The sequence below is a fragment of the Lissotriton helveticus genome, chromosome 5_1 (assembly GCF_964261635.1).
Source record: "Lissotriton helveticus chromosome 5_1, aLisHel1.1, whole genome shotgun sequence".
Lineage (NCBI taxonomy): Eukaryota > Metazoa > Chordata > Amphibia > Caudata > Salamandridae > Lissotriton > Lissotriton helveticus.
In genome coordinates, this window is record NC_136065.1 from 434609524 (window position 1) to 434632329 (window position 22806).

General features: G+C 40.7%; 2 protein-coding genes across 3 annotated transcripts in view; one reads left to right on the forward strand and one right to left on the reverse strand.

The window, feature by feature from the left end:
• Window positions 1-942, reverse strand: part of DFFB (DNA fragmentation factor subunit beta) — a 120373-nt gene extending 119431 nt beyond the window's left edge. The window contains exon 1 of the mRNA XM_078642631.1: window positions 680-942. Within this exon, the coding sequence (XP_078498757.1) occupies window positions 680-805 (126 nt within the window). The 5' untranslated portion in view covers window positions 806-942. The remainder of the gene's footprint in view (window positions 1-679) is intronic.
• Window positions 943-1491: 549 nt separating this feature from the next.
• CEP104 (centrosomal protein 104) overlaps window positions 1492-22806 on the forward strand; it is a 577612-nt gene continuing 556297 nt past the window's right edge. Inside the window, exon 1 of one of the 2 annotated variants that reach the window (XM_078642632.1) lies at window positions 1492-1753. The gene's annotated coding sequence lies outside the window, so the exon portion shown is untranslated. The remainder of the gene's footprint in view (window positions 1754-22806) is intronic. The other variant, XM_078642633.1, reaches the window with a different exon arrangement.

Genomic DNA, 22806 nt, shown 5'->3' on the forward strand with positions numbered 1-22806 from the left:
AGGTTGTATTATATGTTAGATATTATTTTTAGTACACGTTCTCTATGTATTACTACAACGCATGGCGATTCTGAGGTTCCACTGCTGCGTGGGTTTGCGTCCCTTGATACTATAGTCGTCTCGTTTGCAGGTGTATATCTATACGTCTTGAACATCACTTCGTCTACCGTGCGTGTTTGCCACAACAAAGGTGCAGTAATATTGTACAGTTGCAGAGGAAGACCAAGACGATTTAAGAGCTGTGTGAAGCACCACACATTACAAGTGTAAACACAAGAGAATAAGCTTGCCAGAATAGTTGTTATGGTATTAGGTGTGTAAAACTGCGTGACACGGTGGGTGGAAATTGCAACACTGTATACAATCCGTGCTCCCTATTAGATGTGCGTATCACCCTGACACTCTGTCCCTCCATCCAGTGAACTACTGAAGACTTGACTAGAATATCCTAGGACCGATACTATGAACTAGTTGCAAATATGGAAGAAGGGTACGTTGAAAGTCGAGTTGGTCAGTTGAAGCAAAAGAACTACACATGAGGGAGCGTCCAGCACGAGCAGTGAAATCAAATGTAAACATTCTAAACATCAGAAGACCCAGAATGCAATGATACATACACAACAAAAGGAATAGTGTGCGACTGCATTGTCCATAGTGGAGAAATGTAAAAGGTACAAACCTTCAGTTGTTTGCACGCTTTCTGCAGCAGTCCTGCCAGGTTTCTGCTTGCCAAACCATACTTCTGCGGTTTGTTTAAAGTCCTGACCTTGAAGAGCTTCGGTCTTTTGAACATATTAAAAAACATCTCACTGTGCTGCAGACAGTGGCCTAATTAGGTTGGCATATTTTTGCTATGATTTCAGTGTTTGTGAGGTTAACTTCGGTTACAGGAAGAGTAACCACGCACTGCCTGCATACTCACGATACCAGATACACAAATAAGCCTAGAACGCGTACTATATTTGCAGTACATTTACGTGGTGGCCATATTAGGAGTGTTTACATTGTTCCATAATGAGTGCTGGTTTGGTGATGTTGTCCTCTTTCCCTTTTCTAAGAGTTCAAGCATGATAGTCTTTCTTCTACTTTCATGAATGTTTCTTTGCTATGTACACTGACAGGTGGGCGGTGTGTCTTCTGTCTAATGGGGTCTTAAGTGTCATCTCCTTAAAGAGGTTTCTGTTGGGAAAAGATCCATTGTACGATCGATGTCGCGCGCCGACGATTCAAAAAATCGAGGACGTTGTAATTATCGAGGTTGAACAACAGCTAAGGACAAACGGGAATCTCAATTTCAGTCACTTAACAACACACTGTTTTTATGGTCAAAAATGTATAGAGCCACAGCGTAGAACTGGTCACTTGTTCTTTTAAAACTGCATTTCCTGTTATAATTAGTAGTGAGCGTCCAGTAGCAATTAATTGCCAGTGTTTTTATTTTTAAAACAGGTAACTAGATTCACGCATGCGTGTATGTTTCCCGAAAGAACTGCACTTCCTGGCCACCAGAGTGGGTTGTGCGCATGTGCCCTGGTGCCGGTTGTTGTCAAACGGTGGTTATGGAGATGGAGGAGCGAAGAGGGAGCTTTGCTTAGGGCAGCAGGCACTGCTGAACGTAAGCCCCAGCTCCATGGGTGCTGCGCGCCTGGCCGTTCCACCAGAAGCCCCAGGGCCCCTAATGGATCACGCTAAAGAAGTAACTACTTGAGGCCTACTCGGAGGTCTGGGACTTTGAGAATAACACCAGAAATTGGTGAGTTATTCCATTATTACAATTTAGGAGGCTATCACAACTGAGTCTAGTGACTTTCTAATCTGAAACCCATTTATTGCAACCAGCCCAAGCGGTGAGCAGTACGTGTGTTCTTTAAGAAGTTGCGTATGGGTGCAAACTAATCTGCTCCATGGTTGTGATGAGATGAAGCTGGCGGGTAAGGCCAGCCACTGGAGACCGAGAAAAGTAGCGTGGTCGATGGTACCTTTATTGTGTAGTGAGGCAACGGAGATTTGCTGTGTGTAGTTCTCCGTATGTGACTGGGGCCTGTTCCTAACAACATTTAATCCTCACCTGCGTAGTTTCTTACACATGCATCCTTCATAACAAATACAAACCTGTATGTATTCCTACTGCAATTTTGTGGTGTGAACGACCTTATGATGCATCTGAGCATTACAATTTTCTATCACGAGCTGGGAGTTTTGCATCGGCTCGCTATGAACCAGAGCACCCAAGGGAAGCAGTAGTCGTTCGCTGCAAACTAAATCGACATCAAGCTCTACAAACTTTTTGCGAAGCAAGATCACTTTTTCTCAGGATCACACAGTTTGATACAGTGGTGACGCTAGAAATAGTACTACATCTCCTAGTTCCGACGCATTTACCTTTTGCTGATAAACCAAGTGTTCTCCAAAAAATTCTCAGCAAACTATTAAAAGATGTTGGAGTCCAAACACTCGTACCATTCAATAATAGGCAGCACACGCTGATCAAAATACATCGTCCTAAAGCATCCTTTATTGATTTAACATGTTATTGCTTATATCGCTATAATTAGATGCAGGTAATGTGTTTCTTTCAACGAGAACGTCTTCATAACTACAACCAATACCATACAAAACCTAATGATAAATATTAAAACAATATATACTTTACAAATGTACTTCATTAATGAAATCATTATCCCATATGCTAAATGTGGTGCACTTTTATTAATCCTCAGGAGTCAATCAAAATAAATAATTGTTCTAACCATAAACAAATCATGCTGCATGTGATAAGACTATGCCAATTGCTTTTCATTGCCTGTACATTTCAAGTGATTCTACAATTTAACAATTAATTTACAGTGACCAATTAATTACAACTTTTCAGAGCTCACTAGTAGGAAAAATATTTTATTCCTATTTTATCAGTCTTTTCACGTTTCATATTGTTTTTTCATGTAGGCTATAGCATATCAGTTATACAAATCCCTTGCAATGTAGACTTACCATAAAAGTAATTTTTGTAAGTACTGCTAACAGGCAATCGTTCTCTGCTTTCATCTTAAATGGTTAAATTATGGTGAGTGGTGGCCCACCTAATCATGCACTGTTCACCTGGTGCTATGCACTTTAAACCATACTCAAAATGTTATACCATAATAAAAATGTTTATAGTGGTGATTGTCACATTTATTCAACAATTTTTTGAGATGAATTATACATGATTCAAATGTTTGTTATTGTGTCATCATAACAATTCACACATTTATATATACAGATCAATTATGAAAGCATGACAGTTTGTACATCATTTTAACTGTATTTTACATTTCAAATGATTAACATGAAGCCCAATGCATTTCGGCACGTGGTCGGTGCCTTCATCAGGTGCAGTTCTAAAAGAAATGAGAAAGTGATGTATGTCAGTATCTGTGTGTTAGGAGACATGGGGTGTTTGAAAGTTATGATATATGGCGTACCTTAATATTCAGCTGCTGGTGGTGTAATGCTGATGAATGCCAACTCTACAACCAAGAAAATATATGTGGTTGATAATGCTGTTGTTTGCTCATTGATTAAATGATGAGCAATAAAGGTGTTTAAATGACATACCTGGTGATCTGAATGCTGATAGCTGTAATGATAAATAATAAATGTAGCTCAGTATTTAAACCATAATCCCAACCAAAAAATGCCATGTACTACGAGATAAAAATAGCCCTACCTTATCTTCGTCGAAATCTTAATTCTACACGGAAAAAAGAACCGAAGGCACTTTGTTATTGCCAGATATGAAATAAAAGCGTACGCAATATAATGCGCAATAATGAGTGACTGTCAGTTTACCTTATACTGAAAAAACGGGTCGTCTGCCACAAACGCTCGCTGTTAACCTCTTGGGTCTGATACGGAGTACTGCCGACTGACTCCATTCAAATATAGTTTGGTCCACATGGTGACGTGGCCATAAGAATCAAAAACGGACTGACCAACTAACAGAGAAGTTGACGTGCGCGCCATCTTGGAATGGGGAAATCAGCTTATCATCCCTTGTAATTGCAATTGTACAATCAATGACAACATCAAAGATGCTAATGAAACTCTATAGTCATATACTCCAACTTAAATGAATGACTGCTATATCGTGACGAATTAAGGGGAATATTAAATACCCGCAATGAAGTGCGGTGTAAACCAAGTATACAATGCGCGATGTTATCTACTAATGCCCGATAGAGCGTCAGTCAATGAGACAGGAGATACTGTATTTTATACGGTAGGGTGTAGCCACCCATGTGAAATTGCGAACCTAAGATGGACTTCGCCTGGTTGGAAGTAAAAGTGTGTTAACATAATAAGTAGTGCATCATGGGCTATGTAGTACATCTGAATACTGGTGCCATTATATAATGAATGTTTTGCATGCTATCGACAGCATAAATAATGTTATCATGGTAGATTGTATTTGAGCCCAATACACAATATTACCTGGTGATTTAAGTATCAAACGTTGACAATAAATGATAAACGATAACAGTTTCTATCAGTTGTAGGTATAGTAGTCATCAACCATATTGCACAAGATGATGCATTAATATGTAACAGTTTTGCTGACATGGTACATCATGAATAATACTGTGGGCATACTGTAGGTAACCAACATCAACCGAGCCTCAGGATGCATGTATCCATTATGTGAATAAAGTGCTTTAGTCTGTGAATGAACAGACTGCCCTATTCATAACAAATAATGATGTCACATTGTATACATGAATGCATTTACAGAACCATGAAAATATATCCTATAGGTAACATGAAAGATCATATTTATCATTCAAACCCACTGGGCCCAAGGTCCCGAGAAATTTGATCCAGAATATTTCTCTTCGTAATAATACCTAGTCATTTGCGAGGAGGCACCCATCATCTAACGAAGATGCAGTTTGAAACAATTAGTGGAATGACGGACAATAGGGCCACCACGATGGCCTATACCAATGATCAGGCGGATCAAATTTATTCTTTAATTAAGGAAGTGAGAAATATGGATGCACATGGGGGATCCATCAGCCAACAATTAAAACAATTGGAGTACATTACCCGACGCCAACTAAACCAAAGGATGCACGCCTCTACGCTGATACAATATCACCGGGCAAAAAGGATACCCAGAGGGTTGCGCTTATCTATCAAACCTATGCTTTTCCGGTTCAATCTCAACTCGAAATTTATGGACAAATGGTTTAGCATACTTAACAAATGCTCACTAGATCTCATCTTATTGATAATTGAGGAACTCTCTAAAACCATCCGAGAGTTAGAAGAAGAAATCTATACTTTAAAATCAGAACTTGAGGCCGGAATGGAGGCAGACACCTGGAAAATCAGCTTGGACAACATTAACATCAAACTGGATAAATATGAGAAAGAATTGCAGGAGGGTAAATTGAGGAAATACAAACGTGACACCATAGACTACAAACTAAATGAAGTGTACACGTGGGCTGACATCTATGCCAGACGGCAGTTTATTCCTAAAAAAACATCACCATCTGCACGTTCCTCAGAGGAAAGTCTTGTAACAGATAAGGAAACATCCATTCGAAGAGGACCAGTGCGAACCACCCAAGATGGGAATATAATACCTCCAGAGATGGCTAGTCAAGCTACCATTAGTAGAGAGGTGGATTTTTTGTCACAGGCTCAAACACCAGCACAACCACCCACGTCCCAGACGGAACAGTCTACATCAAGAGGAAAACAAGGCGAGGAAACAGTCGGAAAGGAACTGAGGAGTGGTCGAACACTGACCTAGTTATCAATATCTCGTCTATTACCCTCACTAAACAACAAATGAGAACGTTAAACAAAGGACTTACATTTGTTCCTACAATCGCGACCAATGAGATTGAAACAGAAGGAGCATTTTTCAGATTTATGAGGACACTGAAACTCAAGCACTACTTTGAAAACGTGGTGGAACCTACAGATTCTAACCAGGATATTCCACAAAGGCAATTTAAACCCAAAAGTGTTTTCCAAGCTCCGGTCTCACACAAGATGCTGGATACCTTTGAGTTGTTAGTCAAAAGAGATTTACGTACACTGAAGTACACAAAAACTTACCATAACAATTTGACTAAAAATGAACTGAACATCAACAACAACCTGGCTACCGACCCGAATATCACTATACAACCGGCAGATAAAGGCGGCGCCTTGGTTCTTATGGACACAACGTATTATGAACTCAAAGTCAATGAGCACGTGAATGACATAAACATTTATTTCAAATTACCATCTGATCCCACAACTACATTACAACAAATGCTGCATACCATTTTGACAACAGCCACACAGAATGAATGGATAGATGAGCAGACTGCTGCATTTTTGACGCAAAAACACCCGAGACGGCCATTGATATACATGATCCCAAAGATTCATAAGCACCCTACCAACCCACCTTTTAGACCTATTGTTTCGGGATGTGGGTCAATTTTTGACCCCCTCGGACAATATATTGATTACCACCTGCAGGAATTTGTACAACATTGGAGCTCTTACATACGTGACACCACGGATTTCCTTAACAAACTGAAGTGGATCGAAGAAGGGTATCAGGACCACTGGATTATGTGCACTATAGATGTGGTGGCTCTATACACCTCTATTCCCCATGAAGCAGGACTGGAAGCCAGTGAATGGGCATTACTAAAAATGGAGCAGCTTTCCACCACTAAAAAAATCTTTTTGCTGCAATTGCTGAAATTTTGCTTATACAATAGCCATTTTATATGGCAAAATGAGTTCTATGCACAGCTAAGTGGGACAGCAATGGGATTTGCAGGGGCTCCTGCGTATGCAAATACATACATGGCTTACTTTGAATCACAACACCTCATGTCACAGGATGAATGGAAACACGTGCTGATGTATGGACGATATATCGATGATATATTTTTAATTTGGAACGATACTCAGGATTTGTTGGAATCTTTGATCAACAGATTAAATCAAGTTGACGCGAGGATTCAGTTTACTCATAAAATCAGCAAAGACACCATTGACTATATAGACGTCAGAATCACGAAAACAGTGAATGGATTTGACACAGCCTTGTATACCAAGCCTACTGACCGGAACAGTGCACTCGAATATACCAGTTTCCACCCTAAGAATTTGATTAGGAATCTACCAGTATCACAATTTATTCGCATTAAGCGCATATGCTCCAACGAAGAAACGTGCCAGACCACACTTGAGAATCAAGTTCAAAAATACATGGCTAGAGGATATCCACCAGATGTTATTACATCGCAATTGAATAGGGTACAACAGATGCAAAGACAGGATCTACTGACACAAAAAAAGAAATCTTCACAGAACCGGATGGTGTTTGTGACCAAATACACAACTCTCTCAGCACAGATCAAGAAGATCATCAACAAGCGATGGGAACTGTTGACATTGGAACCAGACTTTCATGGTATCTTTAAGGAACTTCCTTTACATGCGTACACACGAGGACCAAACTTAAGGGAGAGATTAAAGAAGAAACCACATTCAATTGAACCAACAGCCTACAAGGGCACTACACGATGTCTTAATTGCACAAATTGCAATAATGTAATCACAGGTAACACGTGTCCACATCCAACTTCTGGGAAAACTATACATCTTAAACATTCCAGTGATTGCAACACGACCAATGTTGTGTACGCTATAAAATGCCCATGCGGAAAAATGTACGTAGGAAAAACAGAACGCAAAACCAAAGTACGTATTACAGAGCATAAAAGCCGCATTCGCAATGAGAATCTCACCTCACCATTGGTGTTACATTGGAAGGAACAACGACATACTATTTCACAACTGAGGTTTCTTATTCTTGAACATGTGAAAGTTCAGCAAGGTCTAGATAATCAGCAAAGATTATTACGAAGAGAAATATTCTGGATCAAATTTCTCGGGACCTTGGGCCCAGTGGGTTTGAATGATAAATATGATCTTTCATGTTACCTATAGGATATATTTTCATGGTTCTGTAAATGCATTCATGTATACAATGTGACATCATTATTTGTTATGAATAGGGCAGTCTGTTCATTCACAGACTAAAGCACTTTATTCACATAATGGATACATGCACCCTGAGGCTCGGTTGATGTTGGTTACCTACAGTATGCCCACAGTATTATTCATGATGTACCATGTCAGCAAAACTGTTACATATTAATGCATCATCTTGTGCAATATGGTTGATGACTACTATACCTACAACTGATAGAAACTGTTATCGTTTATCATTTATTGTCAACGTTTGATACTTAAATCACCAGGTAATATTGTGTATTGGGCTCAAATACAATCTACCATGATAACATTATTTATGCTGTCGATAGCATGCAAAACATTCATTATATAATGTCACCAGTATTCAGATGTACTACATAGCCCATGATGCACTACTTATTATGTTAACACACTTTTACTTCCAACCAGGCGAAGTCCATCTTAGGTTCGCAATTTCACATGGGTGGCTACACCCTACCGTATAAAATACAGTATCTCCTGTCTCATTGACTGACGCTCTATCGGGCATTAGTAGATAACATCGCGCATTGTATACTTGGTTTACACCGCACTTCATTGCGGGTATTTAATATTCCCCTTAATTCATCACGATATAGCAGTCATTCATTTAAGTTGGAGTATATGACTATAGAGTTTCATTAGCATCTTTGATGTTGTCATTGATTGTACAATTGCAATTACAAGGGATGATAAGCTGATTTCCCCATTCCAAGATGGCGCGCACGTCAACTTCTCTGTTAGTTGGTCAGTCCGTTTTTGATTCTTATGGCCACGTCACCATGTGGACCAAACTATATTTGAATGGAGTCAGTCGGCAGTACTCCGTATCAGACCCAAGAGGTTAACAGCGAGCGTTTGTGGCAGATGACCCGTTTTTTCAGTATAAGGTAAACTGACAGTCACTCATTATTGCGCATTATATTGCGTACGCTTTTATTTCATATCTGGCAATAACAAAGTGCCTTCGGTTCTTTTTTCCGTGTAGAATTAAGATTTCGACGAAGATAAGGTAGGGCTATTTTTATCTCGTAGTACATGGCATTTTTTGGTTGGGATTATGGTTTAAATACTGAGCTACATTTATTATTTATCATTACAGCTATCAGCATTCAGATCACCAGGTATGTCATTTAAACACCTTTATTGCTCATCATTTAATCAATGAGCAAACAACAGCATTATCAACCACATATATTTTCTTGGTTGTAGAGTTGGCATTCATCAGCATTACACCACCAGCAGCTGAATATTAAGGTACGCCATATATCATAACTTTCAAACACCCCATGTCTCCTAACACACAGATACTGACATACATCACTTTCTCATTTCTTTTAGAACTGCCCCTGATGAAGGCACCGACCACGTGCCGAAATGCATTGGGCTTCATGTTAATCATTTGAAATGTAAAATACAGTTAAAATGATGTACAAACTGTCATGCTTTCATAATTGATCTGTATATATAAATGTGTGAATTGTTATGATGACACAATAACAAACATTTGAATCATGTATAATTCATCTCAAAAAATTGTTGAATAAATGTGACAATCACCACTATAAACATTTTTATTATGGTATGGTTTAAAGTGCATAGCACCAGGTGAACAGTGCATGATTAGGTGGGCCACCACTCACCATAATTTATCAATTTAGTGCCCAGGACTGACTCTCCTGAGTAATCATAGCACCAGTTGAATAATTTGTACGATTGGAATAATTATTTTGTTTAAATCGGAGTGCTCCTCACAACCCCAATTATCATTCATCTTAAATGGGCCTTCTTAGTGGCTCCCACATACATTTCTAAAAAGTGAAATCAAAATATATATTACCACAACTCTTCTGTTGAGGATTGTAAAATCTAAAAGGACACCAACAATATGGTATTGCCAGGTCATGTAGTTCTTTCAAGTATTAACAATTAAGGTATTATATAATTAAAATAAATTATTGTAATGATTACTAATTGTCACCATCCATCAGAAGTATACATCTGTTGTATCTCTAGAGTGTTTTTACTTAGAAATACTTTATCCAAGTCCATAAATTGTTAAAACAAATGTTGTATAATTACATCAGGGGCCATATATGTTTGTACACAATTAACGATAAATGGATATGTATTTCATAATATGTACCGAACTGTTTGATCTATCCATGTTTATACTGCCTGTAACAAGTGTAGGTTAACCCGTTGGCTGCTTCCGCTTTTTTGCGGCAGTGCGCCCGTTTTACAAAACTGGCGCGGCCGCGTCGGCCATTGGCCAACCGCAGCACCAGCGAGGTAGTGCTGCCGTCGGCAGCATGGAAGGGGTTAAAAGAGAGATTGATTCACTCTCCATGGCATGTGCTATATGTAACTATTCAATGATGTGTAACTATAATTCGATCAATTGCTATAACTGATCCAGTCTCATTCTATTACTCAGAAAGAAAGTTTGACAAAACATAAAGGATGAAACTTTCATATATTCTGTAGAAAGCTGGCTCTGTATATGATATTGTCACTACGTTGCAATACCGTGCACAGAGTCCAGGGGTCCCCCAAAAGTGTACAGGGCTCAATGTAAAACCCGAAGTGCTCTATTAGTAGTAGTGTGGTTGAGCAGCCTTAGGCCTAACACAGAGGTGCCTCTTGACACACACTCTTGGGAAATCATACATGAAGGGGTTAAGACCCCCTCTACCAATGCGAGGTTCAAGTTACTCCAATGTAATGAGATTCACCTTGTATACCTGATGCCCAAATGGCTACGAGCCATAAATTCAGAGAGGTCAGCAGGCTGCCCCAGATTTAGGGTGCAGAAAGCTGACTTTCTTCACATGATCTTGAAGGTGCCCAGATATTGATAGTTTCTGGCGGTCTATCATTCAGAGGCTCCATTTGGCTACAGGATGGGAGGTCCACATGGAGATAACCCAGTGCCTATTGGGGCACATTCCGCTCCGTAACAAAATAAGCTGAGTAGGAAATTTCGCACCCTGGGTTTACAATTGGCTAAACGCAGAATTGTGATAGGATGGCTCTCCCCCAGATGCCCGAATGTTTATGACTGGCTGAAAGATATAGCAGAATGGATCAATGCTGAGGGTTGTCACACGAAACTAGCACGCAGGGATGAGAAACTAGAGAATGACATGAGGGCATGCATAGCGATTCTTACGGAATTGTTGACACCACCAGATGAATTACCACTATAGACTAAAACAATTTGAATGTTGGATGTGGCTGAAGAGTAACCATAGTGTATAACCCGTAATGTTAGTAGCACCCAGTTGTGGAGGGTGGTGGTGGGGCCCTAGCTTGGCCTAACCCACACATTGCACTCATTATAATGCTATATTGAAGTGTCAGTTTCACTCACACTGAGACCTGAGTGAGGAGGTGGGGGGTGAGGGAAGGGAGGGGTGGGATCGGAGAGCGCAAAGTTTTGCGGGGGGTACTAATTAGATGCAATTTCACATTTGGCTTCAGATTACTGTATGTTGTTTTATTCTCTGAAATGCTAATACATTTTTTATATATATATATATATATATATATATATATATATATATATAACAACCGCTCCCCTCTCGGAAAGATGAAGCCGCACACGCTATGTTGCAGACATTGATTTATTGATTGGCAGCACAGGCAGTCCTGACGTGTTTCGGTCATCCTTTGACCTTTATCGAAGGTAAGCCTCGGCAAGCAGCAAACCCGGTTGATGTGCACACAATCTATTGCACTATTTGATGTGTGTTTGCCCCCCTGGTGGACACCACAGTGGGGTGAGGTGTTGGTGCATGCTGGTACTTGTTGTCATTCAACCGGTCACAGTGCTGGCCCTCCGTTGGGTGTTGCCGATATTTTTGCTGCCATCAATTAGATCTTTTCATATACTAATGATTTAAAACCTTTTTCCCTGCAATGTTGCTCCTTAAGCAGTACTATTTTCGAGGCTGCTGGGATCCAAACCGGAACCGGTTTCCCGTGGCAGCCCGTTACTCTTTTCGTTTTCACGAGGCACACAGGGTTGGTTCGAGTTCAGGTAACAACGGCGCTCTTTGTAGGCAGTGCGTGGCTTTGCGGCAGAACCAAGCCGCTAGACATAAGACCACTGCTCCCCTCTCGGAAAGATGAAGCCGCACACACTATGTTGCAGACATTGATTTATTGGTTGGCAGCATAGGCAGTCCTGACGCGTTTCGATCATCCTTTGACCTTTATCGAAGGTAAGCCTCGGCAAGCATCAAACCCGGGTGATGTGCACACAGTCTATTGCACTATTTGATGTGTTTTCCATGGAAATTTGGATTTTTATTATTGTTTTATTGTGGCACTTGTATTCGATATCATGTGCTTTTATGGTCTATTCTACCTGACCGAATAAAGAATTTAAACATTTGACAGGCTCAGGCATTATGGATATGTAAATTGAGCTCGGTGGAATATGGTCACAACACTAATAATGAGATACATTATTTTTTGAGAGAGTATATTGTGCAGAAGTACCAAAGGTGATCTTAGTAATAAGATGTGAACCTGTCTTTATACTTAATGCACTTCAAACGTTTTGTCATTGATGAAGTACCTAATTAAATGGGGAATATACTATTGTGATACATCTTAAACAAGGGTAAGCAAGTTTAATTAATCTACATTATGATTATAACATATTGCTATCACACCTAAACACGGCCTGTAGAAGCAAAACTATACTATACTTTAGCACTTATAAAGATGTTACTATGCTTGCAACGGAAGTAGCACTGATTAGTAACAGAACAATCAACTAATTGATTCTACAGCATATGAGCCTATAAGAGCTGTTTGGATACAGCAGTCATTTAGAATTTTTGTGGGTTTCATCCTTTAGTTTGTGTTAAACGTTTTTTCCAAGTAATAGAATACGAATGAAACAGATATGATAGTTGTTTGAATTATATTTATGCTTCTTTGAATAGTTATATATAACATCTGCTATGGACAGTTGTGAATGGGTCTCTGTTAGTTACGCTTTTGTCAGACAACATGCATTTTGCTAGATAAACAAGTTTGGCACATATCATAGAATATCCATTTATGGTGATTGTATGCAAACATATGTGTGCCATGATATGATCATAAAACACAATTGTTTTTTAAAATAATTTATGGAATTGGCTGAATTATAGTTGTAAGGTAAAGTAAAACTACTTTGGAGATGAAACAGCTATCATACTGATGAATACTAATAATATCTATTACGATTATTTATTTTTATTATGGGATACCTGGAAAATTTCATACTATTAATGAATAAGCAACTAGGTTGCTGGTAAGGAATGATGTTTAATGGAGTTATAGATGTTCCACTCCTGATTGGAATATATGTATTTGGATAATCATTTTTAGAAATGATGAGGCACCCAGTTAGAAGGCCCAATTAAGATGAAAGCGGAGAATGACTGAATATTAAGGGTACCTACAAAAAACACTTAGTCTACATCACTTATGCACAATAGGCTACATGGAAAAATTATATGAAATGTGTAGGGACTGTTAAAATTGGAACAAAAAGGGCTTTCCGCACTATATGAACTTGGAATAGATATAATTGTTCAATGAAAACTACATATTCATTGTTAAATTATTAATTCATTTAAAATCTATAGGCATGTCAATTGTTTATTGCTTTACTACGTCATGATTTATTTGTGGTAATAAAAATAAAAATATCTTTTCATTGACTCCTGACAAAAAAGAGCACCAAATTCTGCATATTTGATGATAATGCCATTAATGAAATGTTTTTCAATATATTTTTTTAATTATGTTTTATATACATTTCTTGATTGTAGCCCTAAAAAAGTTCTTGTTGAATAAAACGTGTTGGCTACAAGCAATTATATGATTGATTATAGCCATATCCGATATCAATAAAGGATGGCTTATGATGATACATTTTGATTTGTCTGAGGTTCCTGTTAAATGAAATCTATGTGTGGACCCTTATGTAATCTTTGAATAGAATGCTAAGAATATTTTTTTTGTACATTGTTGACTTAAAAAGGGCAGCAGTCTTTGAACTACCCTTCCGTGGAGAAGGTGGCGGCGGAATCAACCCTTCCCCCTTTGCTCGTGGACCTAAAAAGATAATTGTGGTACAAGATCAATATGTGTGGTATTTCTTTTATGCCCTATTCACCAATTGTAAGTCCAATCGTCTCCCAAAGTATCATTAATGCCAAGCCAGAGACTCTCTAATGTTCCGTAGCTCTGATGGTGCATTTAACATGTAATTACTTTGGTAAAGGTTAAGCAAGTCGTTTGTGCCTTATTAAGATTTCAGTGTACTAAAACACAAGAGTCATTTCAGATGTACAGCCAGAAACCTGCGGTAATCAGAATGTACCAAAAGCAATAGTTGCTGGACTTGAATATAGAGTCAGGCAATGGGAAAAAATGCAATGAATGCGGTCTCACACTTCTAAATGGGTACATGTGAACAGCCACAAAATATCATGGTAACGCCATGCTAGTTACTGAAGTAAATAAAAAATACTTTATCTAAACAGAGAAAAAGATGAGTGGCAAGTCCAGTGAGTGAAAAATGCATGCCTTATACTCCATACGTGGATCGGACAATATATTTGAAAAATGGAAGTGTTACATAAATGTAAATCCTCATGACTGAATCAAAAAAGTATTGATTTCCTATCAACTGTTTACAGCTTGCGAAATGTATTTGGAATATATCAAAATTTCAGTTCCTAATGTGGAAGTTGACCGCATTTCCCAACAGGAGTACTGTCCGTCATCAGGGCTAGTATCCCGCGGACCTTTGTCTGAATGTAGGGTGCATTCCCAGACACTTGGAGTAACTACGCATGTTATTGACGGCGGCGTAGGGTTTAAGATAGAAGCTGATGCATTGCACTTGACATTTCCGTTTCAATGAAGACTTCTCTGCTTCCCTTACTCCCTCCTACTAAAGGAGTTTAATAAACGGACAATTGTAAAGAGGAAGCATAACCTACTTAAGGAATACTGTTCACTAACCCCCGGGAGTACAAATACCATCGTGCTCGATGGATACCATAAGCCACGCCCACTGAGGGCGTTTTCTCTCACAATAAAGGTGGCGTGTAAAGGTGAGATGACTATGCCTCCTCATTACAGACCCCATGATTAAGAGGCGGATGGGCCTCGAAACCCGTCAGGACATGGTTGAATGCTGGCAAGATGGGTAGCGGAAATGTAAGAGGCCAACAAGCCGGATGGCAGGTGTGTCGAGTGTGCCCTTTGGAAGCGCAAGTGCATTTGGTTAATCACTTATTACACACGGCTCTCCTTGGCCGTGCAAAGGAGCTCCATCTCTGGCTGCGGGAAAGAAGACTGCAACGCGGAGAGGCTGGGGCATTGCACTTGTCAATTGCCGTCCGGCACGACATTTCCGTTTCAATGAAGACTTCTCTGCTTCCCTGACTCCCTCCTACTAAAGGAGTTTAATAAACGGACAATTGTAAAGAGGAAGCATAACCTACTTAAGGAATACTGTTCACTCACCCCCGGGACTACAAATACCATCGTGCTCGATGGATACCATAAGCCACGCCCACTGAGGGCGTTTTCTCCCACAATAAGGGTGGCGTGTAAAGGTGAGATGACTAAGATTAAGATGATTAACCCCTTCGACGCTCATGACGAGCTGGGCTCGTCATGAGGTAGCCTCCTCGCACGCTCATGACGAGCCCAGCTCGTCATGAATAATGGGTTTTTTAAAACATGAGCACAGGAGGGGAATTTCGCTAGCGCTCATGTGGTTAAGAGGCGGATGGGCCTCGAAACACGTTGGGACATGGTTGAATGCTGGCAAGATGGGCAGCGGAGATGTAAGAGGCCAACAAGCCGGATGGCAGGTGTGTCGAGTGTGCCCTTTGGAAGTGCAAGTGCATTTGGTTAATAAAAAAAAAATATATATATATATATATATATATATATATATATATATATATATATATATATATATATATATATATATATATATATATATATATATATATATATATATATATATATATATATATACAAAAAAGGAGAGAACTCTGGGTAGTTCTCAGTTTAGGTGGAAAGCAGCGCCTGTTAGAGCACTCTCAACACCAGCGACACTTTATATCTGCTCACCTCAAGGTGAGGTGAGCAGATCTAGAGTGTCGCTGGTGTTGAGAGTGCTCTAACAGGAGCTGCTTTCCACCTAAACTGAGAACTACCCAGAGTTCTCTCCTTCTTTTTTGCATAATTTATGCGTCACTCTATGCCTGAAAGGGTTTTGTTTTGACTTAATACTGGGTGCTCCCTTGTGTCTGGACAAAGCTATACCTCTCTGAAGAGCTCTAATTAGAGCGAAACACTGTGTCAGGGGTTGCTTTTACTCATTTCAGGTTGGCTTGAGTTGGTATTTTACCAATTCAAAGCTGTAATATTGTGCCTGGAGTGATACATGGCTTTTGTTATTCTACAGCTCGGCAAGGACAGCACTGTACTAGTCCTATGCTTAAAGACTTTGCTGTTTAAATGGCAAAAGACTTTGTCATTTTCTATCTCGGCGTGGATAGCATTGTGCTAATCCTATGCTTAAAAACTTTGATAGAAAAACAGACATTTGAGGTGAGCAGATCTAGAGTGTCGCTGGTGTTGAGAGTGCTCTAACAGGAGCTGCTTTCCACCTAAACTGAGAACTACCCAGAGTTCTCTCCTTCTTTTTTGCATAATTTATGCGTCACTCTATGCCTGAAAGGGTTTTGTTTTGATATATATATATATATATATATATATATATATATTTGCACATGTTCACGCTAGCCAGAAGCATGTCAAGAGGCCCCTTTCTGCAAGTTGGCTGGATCGTTGCTGGCAGCTGGTTCTGGGCCCCAACAAACTTCAAAATCAGTTGTGTACGGGGATCACGTAAAAGATTTAAAACATACGGAATACCTTTCAAGCATCACCTACTGAAAGGTATCAAACAGCGGGACTGTGAAAGGACAACAGGAACCACAATGCTTTCAATGAAAGTCTATTGTGACGCCCACCAGGGGGTAAACAATTTAAAAACCGCAAATAAGGCTTCCCTCGTGTTTTCCCAGTCTCATGGATGCTCTTGGCTTTCCCCTTTGAAAAAGGTCTAGGAAGACCGAAATGCATTAGGGATTATAACAATACCAGCGCAGTTTTGAAAAAGCAATTAAACCTGTTTACTCCTTCGTGGTGTGTGCGGCTCATTTCCTTCTCGTCGAGACGGGCTCTCTTCATATTTCACGGCTGGGTCCTGCCGTGAGCAACGCACCCCCTGTAACAAAGAGCGCCATCACTGCCCGATCATGGACCAATCTGTGGACTTGTGCAAGCAAAACCAGGGCAGCGGCACCACCAGGGACTGGACCCTGGTTCTGGGCCCCAACAAACTTCAAAATTAGTTATGTACGGGGATCATGTAAAAGATGTAAAAAATGCGGAATATCTTTCAAGCATCACCTACTGAAAGGTAGCAAACAGCGGGACTGTGAAAAGACTACAGGAACCATAATGCTTTCAATGAAAGTCTATTGTGACGCCCACAAGGGGGTAAACAATTTAAAAACAGCAAATATGGCTTCCCTCGTGTTTTCCCAGTCTCATGGATGCTCTTGGCTTTCCCCTTTGAAAAAGGTCTAGGAAGACCGAAATGCATTAGGGATTATAACAATGCCAGCGCAGTTTCGAAAAAGCAATTAAACCTGTTTACTCCTTCGTGATGTGTGCGGCTCATTTCCTTCTCGTCGAGAGGGGCTCTCTTCATACAAATATATATATTTTTGCACATGTTCACGCTAGCCAGAAGCGTGTCAAGACGCCCCTTTCTGCCAGTTGGCTGGGGCGTTGCTGGCACCTGCGTTTGTAGCGCTTCTTTTTCTCTGAGGTATCGGATCTGCAACGATTAGGAGAAGCAAGGGCTTCTGCCAGGTGCAGCTTGTGACTTCACGAGGGGTTTTGTTCACTGTAACTAAAACCTGTAGCTCAGTGGACACTTATTTTATGAGGCTGGAACGTAAGGGGACCTGAGGAAGCACTTTGAACATACACGGCAACCAGGACATTTCCACTCAGTCACCCATGTTTGTCCTGCATAGCACCAGTTTATGTGGATGTTTTTCATCTAATCCAGCTCCGCGCAACTTCCACCCAGGCAAGAAGAACTCTGGGAGATGTAGTGTCTACAACATTACATCGTGAGGGGCGATCACATGACCAGGAGCTCTGAGTGCTCCCACCAATAGGAGGGAGGCAGGACTGATTAAAACATGGCTGGGGCAGCATCCTGGCATAACAGCGGCACCTGAGGAAGGTTGATATAGCCGAAATGCATTGTGCCTGACAGCTGTTTGAATAAAGGGCTTCTGAAGATATTTCCTTGTGTGGCCTCTTTCCTTTCAGCATTGGAGGAGTTTTTTTGCACATGTTCACGCTAGCCAAAAGCGTGTCAAGAGGCCTCGTTCTGCAAGTTGGCTGGAGCGTTGCTGGCACCTGCGTTTTTAGCGCTTCTTTTTCTCTGCGGTATCGGATCTGCTCCAGCCCGCCTCAACGAGTAGGAGAAGTAAGGGCTGCTGCCGGGTGCAGCTTGTGAATTCACGATGGGTTTTGTTCACTGTAACTAGAACCTGCAGCCCGGTGGACACTTATTTTATGAGGCTGAAACGTAAGGGGACCTGAGGAAGCGCTTTGAACATACACGGCAACCAGGACATTTCCATTCAGTCACCCGTGTTTGTCCTGCATAGCACCAGTTTTTGTGGATGTTTTTCATCTAATCCAGCTCCGCGCAACTTCCACCCAGGCAAGAAGAACTCTGGGAGCTGTAGTGTCTACAACATTGCATTGTGAGGGGCGATCACATGACCAGGTGATCTGAGTGCCCCCACCAATAGGAGGGAGGCAACACTGATTAAAACATGGGTGGGGCAGCATCCTGGCATAACAGCGGCACCTGAGGAAGGCTGATAGAGCCTGACAGCTGTTTGAATAAAGGGCTTCCGAAGATATTTCCTGGTGTGGCCGCTTTCCTTTCAGCATTGGAGGAGTTTTTTTTGCATATATATATATATATATATATATATATATATATATATATATATTCTTTCATACCATGCTTGTACGATTGAATATATATATATTAAAAAAACAAAGGTTACAGGGACGTTATAGTTAGGTACATGATTGATGTAATATGTGAGGTCATAAGCAGTGCATTGTGGGGGGAGTAAGTTATAGTTATCTCAGGTAACTATAACTGCTGAATATCTATGGTTTTGTGTGTGTAAAACCTGACCCTAACTAACGTCCCTGTAACCTTTGTTTTTTTTTCAGCAAATTTCAAAGGTTTTTTAAAATGTTATTTCCAAACTGTAACATGTAACCTTAGAAGATGCGTTTGTGAGTGGCTGTATGGGTCTGTGAGTGGGTGCGCTAGTGACTGAGTGGGTCCGTGAGTGGGTATGAGAGTGTGTAAGTGGTTCTGTGAGTGTCTGAGTGGGTGCATGAGTGAGTGGGTACTTGAGTGGGTGCGTGAGTGGGTATCTGAGTGGTTGTGAGTGTCTGAGTGGGTGCATGACTGTGTGGGTATCTAAGTGGGTGCATGAGTTCCCCGTGGGTCCGTCAGAGGGTGTGTGAGTGTCTGAGTAGGTCTGTGAGTGGGTGTGAGAGTGTCTGGGTCTGTGAGTGGGCGTGAGAATGTCGGAGTAGGTCTCAGGGAGCATGAGTGTCTCAGTACGTATATGAGTCTGTGTAAGTGTCTGGGTCTCTGAGTGGATGCATGAGTGTCTTAGTGGGTGTCTGAGTGGGTCTGTGAGTGGGTGCGGGAGTGTCTATGGATCTGTGAGTGGGTCTTTTAGTAGGTTTGTGAGTAGGTGTGAGACTGTCTGAGTTGGTCTGTGAGTGGGTGTATGAGTGGGGGTGTGAGTGTCTGTGGGTCTGTGAGTGGGTGTGAGTGTGTCTGTGTGGGTCTGTCTGTGGGTGTGAGAGTTCCTGAGTTAGTCTGTGAGTGCATTTAAAAAAATATATTTATGGCCGAATTTGGATCTGACGCAGAAGTACATGGGGGAACCTCGCCGAGCGTTGCGGCATATCTACGAATCCTTGCACGTGGAAAATGAATAGTTAAAGGGCATTTTCTTGCCCTTTAGTGGTACCTCACACACCCCTATATTGCACCCGAGGCGTCAAGGTACCCCTCCCCTGACCCCTTCTGTTACATTTTATGTGAATTTTCACAGCCCATGACCGTTCCTGATATCTAAAATGGCGGTCGTCACTTTCTACTCATCTTGCGGCCAGCCAGTCATAGCATTGCTGTTGGCGCGTGGATTCGCGGTGCGCCGTGATGGATCCTCAAAGGATCCGCGCCCTTTGATATACAAACTTGTTTTTTCTGTAATATTTCAAAAACGACAGAAAAGATTTATACCATATCACAAAAAGCACACTTTCTCATCCAAGATCTGGACTTTTGCCGAATTTGGTTTAATTCCGTTCAGCCTTTCAGGCTGTAGTCATGTCGAATATCCCTATGGGAAATTGCATGGGGAAAACATGTTGTGGGACCCCCCCCCCCCCCACCTTTTTCTCAGCCACCGCTTGTCAAATCACCCCAAAACTTTCAAAACAGCAGCTGAAGTGAGGGACAAACAAGTTTTGAAGATTCGTCTGACAGCACCAAAGTTATTATCAACACTAATAACACTTTTCGTATGGAAACAAGGTCCTAACTATAACTACCTACTGGCGACCGCTAGTAGGTAAAATATAAATATTTGTACTGGTCAAAGTGTGGGGTAAGAGCAGTGTAGGCTCTGCTCCTGACCAGTCCACGGCTGGACGTCACAATGTATTCAGCTATCAGATATTCACTCAAAAGCTTGGGGTTCCAATTGCCAAAGTGTGTCGGCCTTTGCTTGAGGACGTAACTTGTAGATAGAGGGCTGTACATGAAGATTATTTGTCCATGAACTCAGTAACACTTGAAATGAAAGCTATAATTACATTGTCAAAAGTAAAACGTGCCAATCTTCTTTAGCAATTAGCTCTAACGTATTCATGGAATAATCAACAGAATCATAATCTATGCTAGTAATTCAATAAAATTTCACTGGCATAAAAAATGGATCCTAGATACCGCTGACAATTACTAGGGGATGCAAATTATTAACAGGCCATATATTGATACTACAAATACATCTCCTGGTATGCCTTTGAGAGTATGCTAATAGCACTGAACGGAAAATAATGTCTGATTGTCATACATTTCTTTTTCTGCTCTGCACACTTAATACATACTTCATAATAGGTGGGTGTGTATTAGTTGGAAATCCACAGAATAATAGAAGGCTAAATATTTAGCTATTTTTAGTTTATAATACCCCAGGTTTTCTATTTAAATTCTGTAAAACACTGACTTCCCCGCAGGAGAATTTTCAAGACTTCTAAAAGGATTTCTGTTTCAGCAGTGAAGGTTCACCTGACGTTTTATTCTGCTGTGTACGGGCATAGGCAATGTTAATTAACAGATGAAGAGTATCTAGTAGATGAAATTAAGAAATTAAGACTTGAATGTGACCAGGTTTTAGGACTCTTGTACAGGCTTCTTTAGCTATCTTTTATTGAACACCTATCTGTTTTAGACCCATAGTTGGCTTTCGGTCATTCCTTTGCTCTTACTTGGATGGCTTTCTTGTCTGTCTCGTTTCATGCTTGTTATTCGATGGTTTTCCTCCTCGTTCTTTCTTTCTTTGTAAGACCAAAGGGGATGATGGACGAAGTGTTGAACATTGCAAGCACTCACCTCGAGCCAACTGATCTGGGTTTAATCCATCATCATTCTTTAGCTCACTCCGGCACCCCAGTTCAGACATGGCTGTATGCAAATCAGTCTGACCCTGTGCCTCATGAGAACAGTCCAGCCCGAATTGCCAAGCCATGTCTTCCCTGGACCGGAAACAAGCTTTCTTTCTTGGCCCCATCCTGGAGCTTTTCATTTTCATTGGATGACCTGCACCATTCCACTGCTTACATTCAGGGCACTACTTTGTTCTTTTGCTTTTAGCACTCAGCGAGAGTGCATGTATTTTCTTTTGCTCTCTCCTGTGTGCAGCTTTCCGCTTTCCTCTTCCCAACTGTGCTTTGTGTAGTGCTCTCCCACCACAAGAATGTCCATTACTTTCCTAGCTCCTCCCTTCCCCCTTTGCTTTTCCCCCCTTTTTTTGAATCCCCCTATTGCTCCAACACCCCTCTCTGTTGCCACCAACGTACCTACACTATCCACCTTTGTTGTGTATGTGGGTTTAAACATTTTTTTTTTCAAGTTGAGAGGGGTCTGGCAGGTGCAATTTGCTGCCAAGCTGCTTTTTTGCAAAAACAAGCTATTTTGCAACTTAATTTAAAAAAATGTTTGTTTGTAAAAAAAAATGTTTTTGAAAACATATTTTATTGAAGGTTACCATCATACAGCATCATGAAACCTAATACCCTCAATCGCCAAATACATCTTCATTTACGCCCCAACATATTCAAGTATTAACCCCACTCCCTTCCCCAATGGTGTGGGCTTGTAACTTCAAAAGAATGTATCACTCAATGTGCAATTGTCAGTGTCTGGTGCTCAACATAATGTAAATTCTAGCTGTTAATTGTGCATTCCTAGTGCTCTAGCTTTCTTCATCT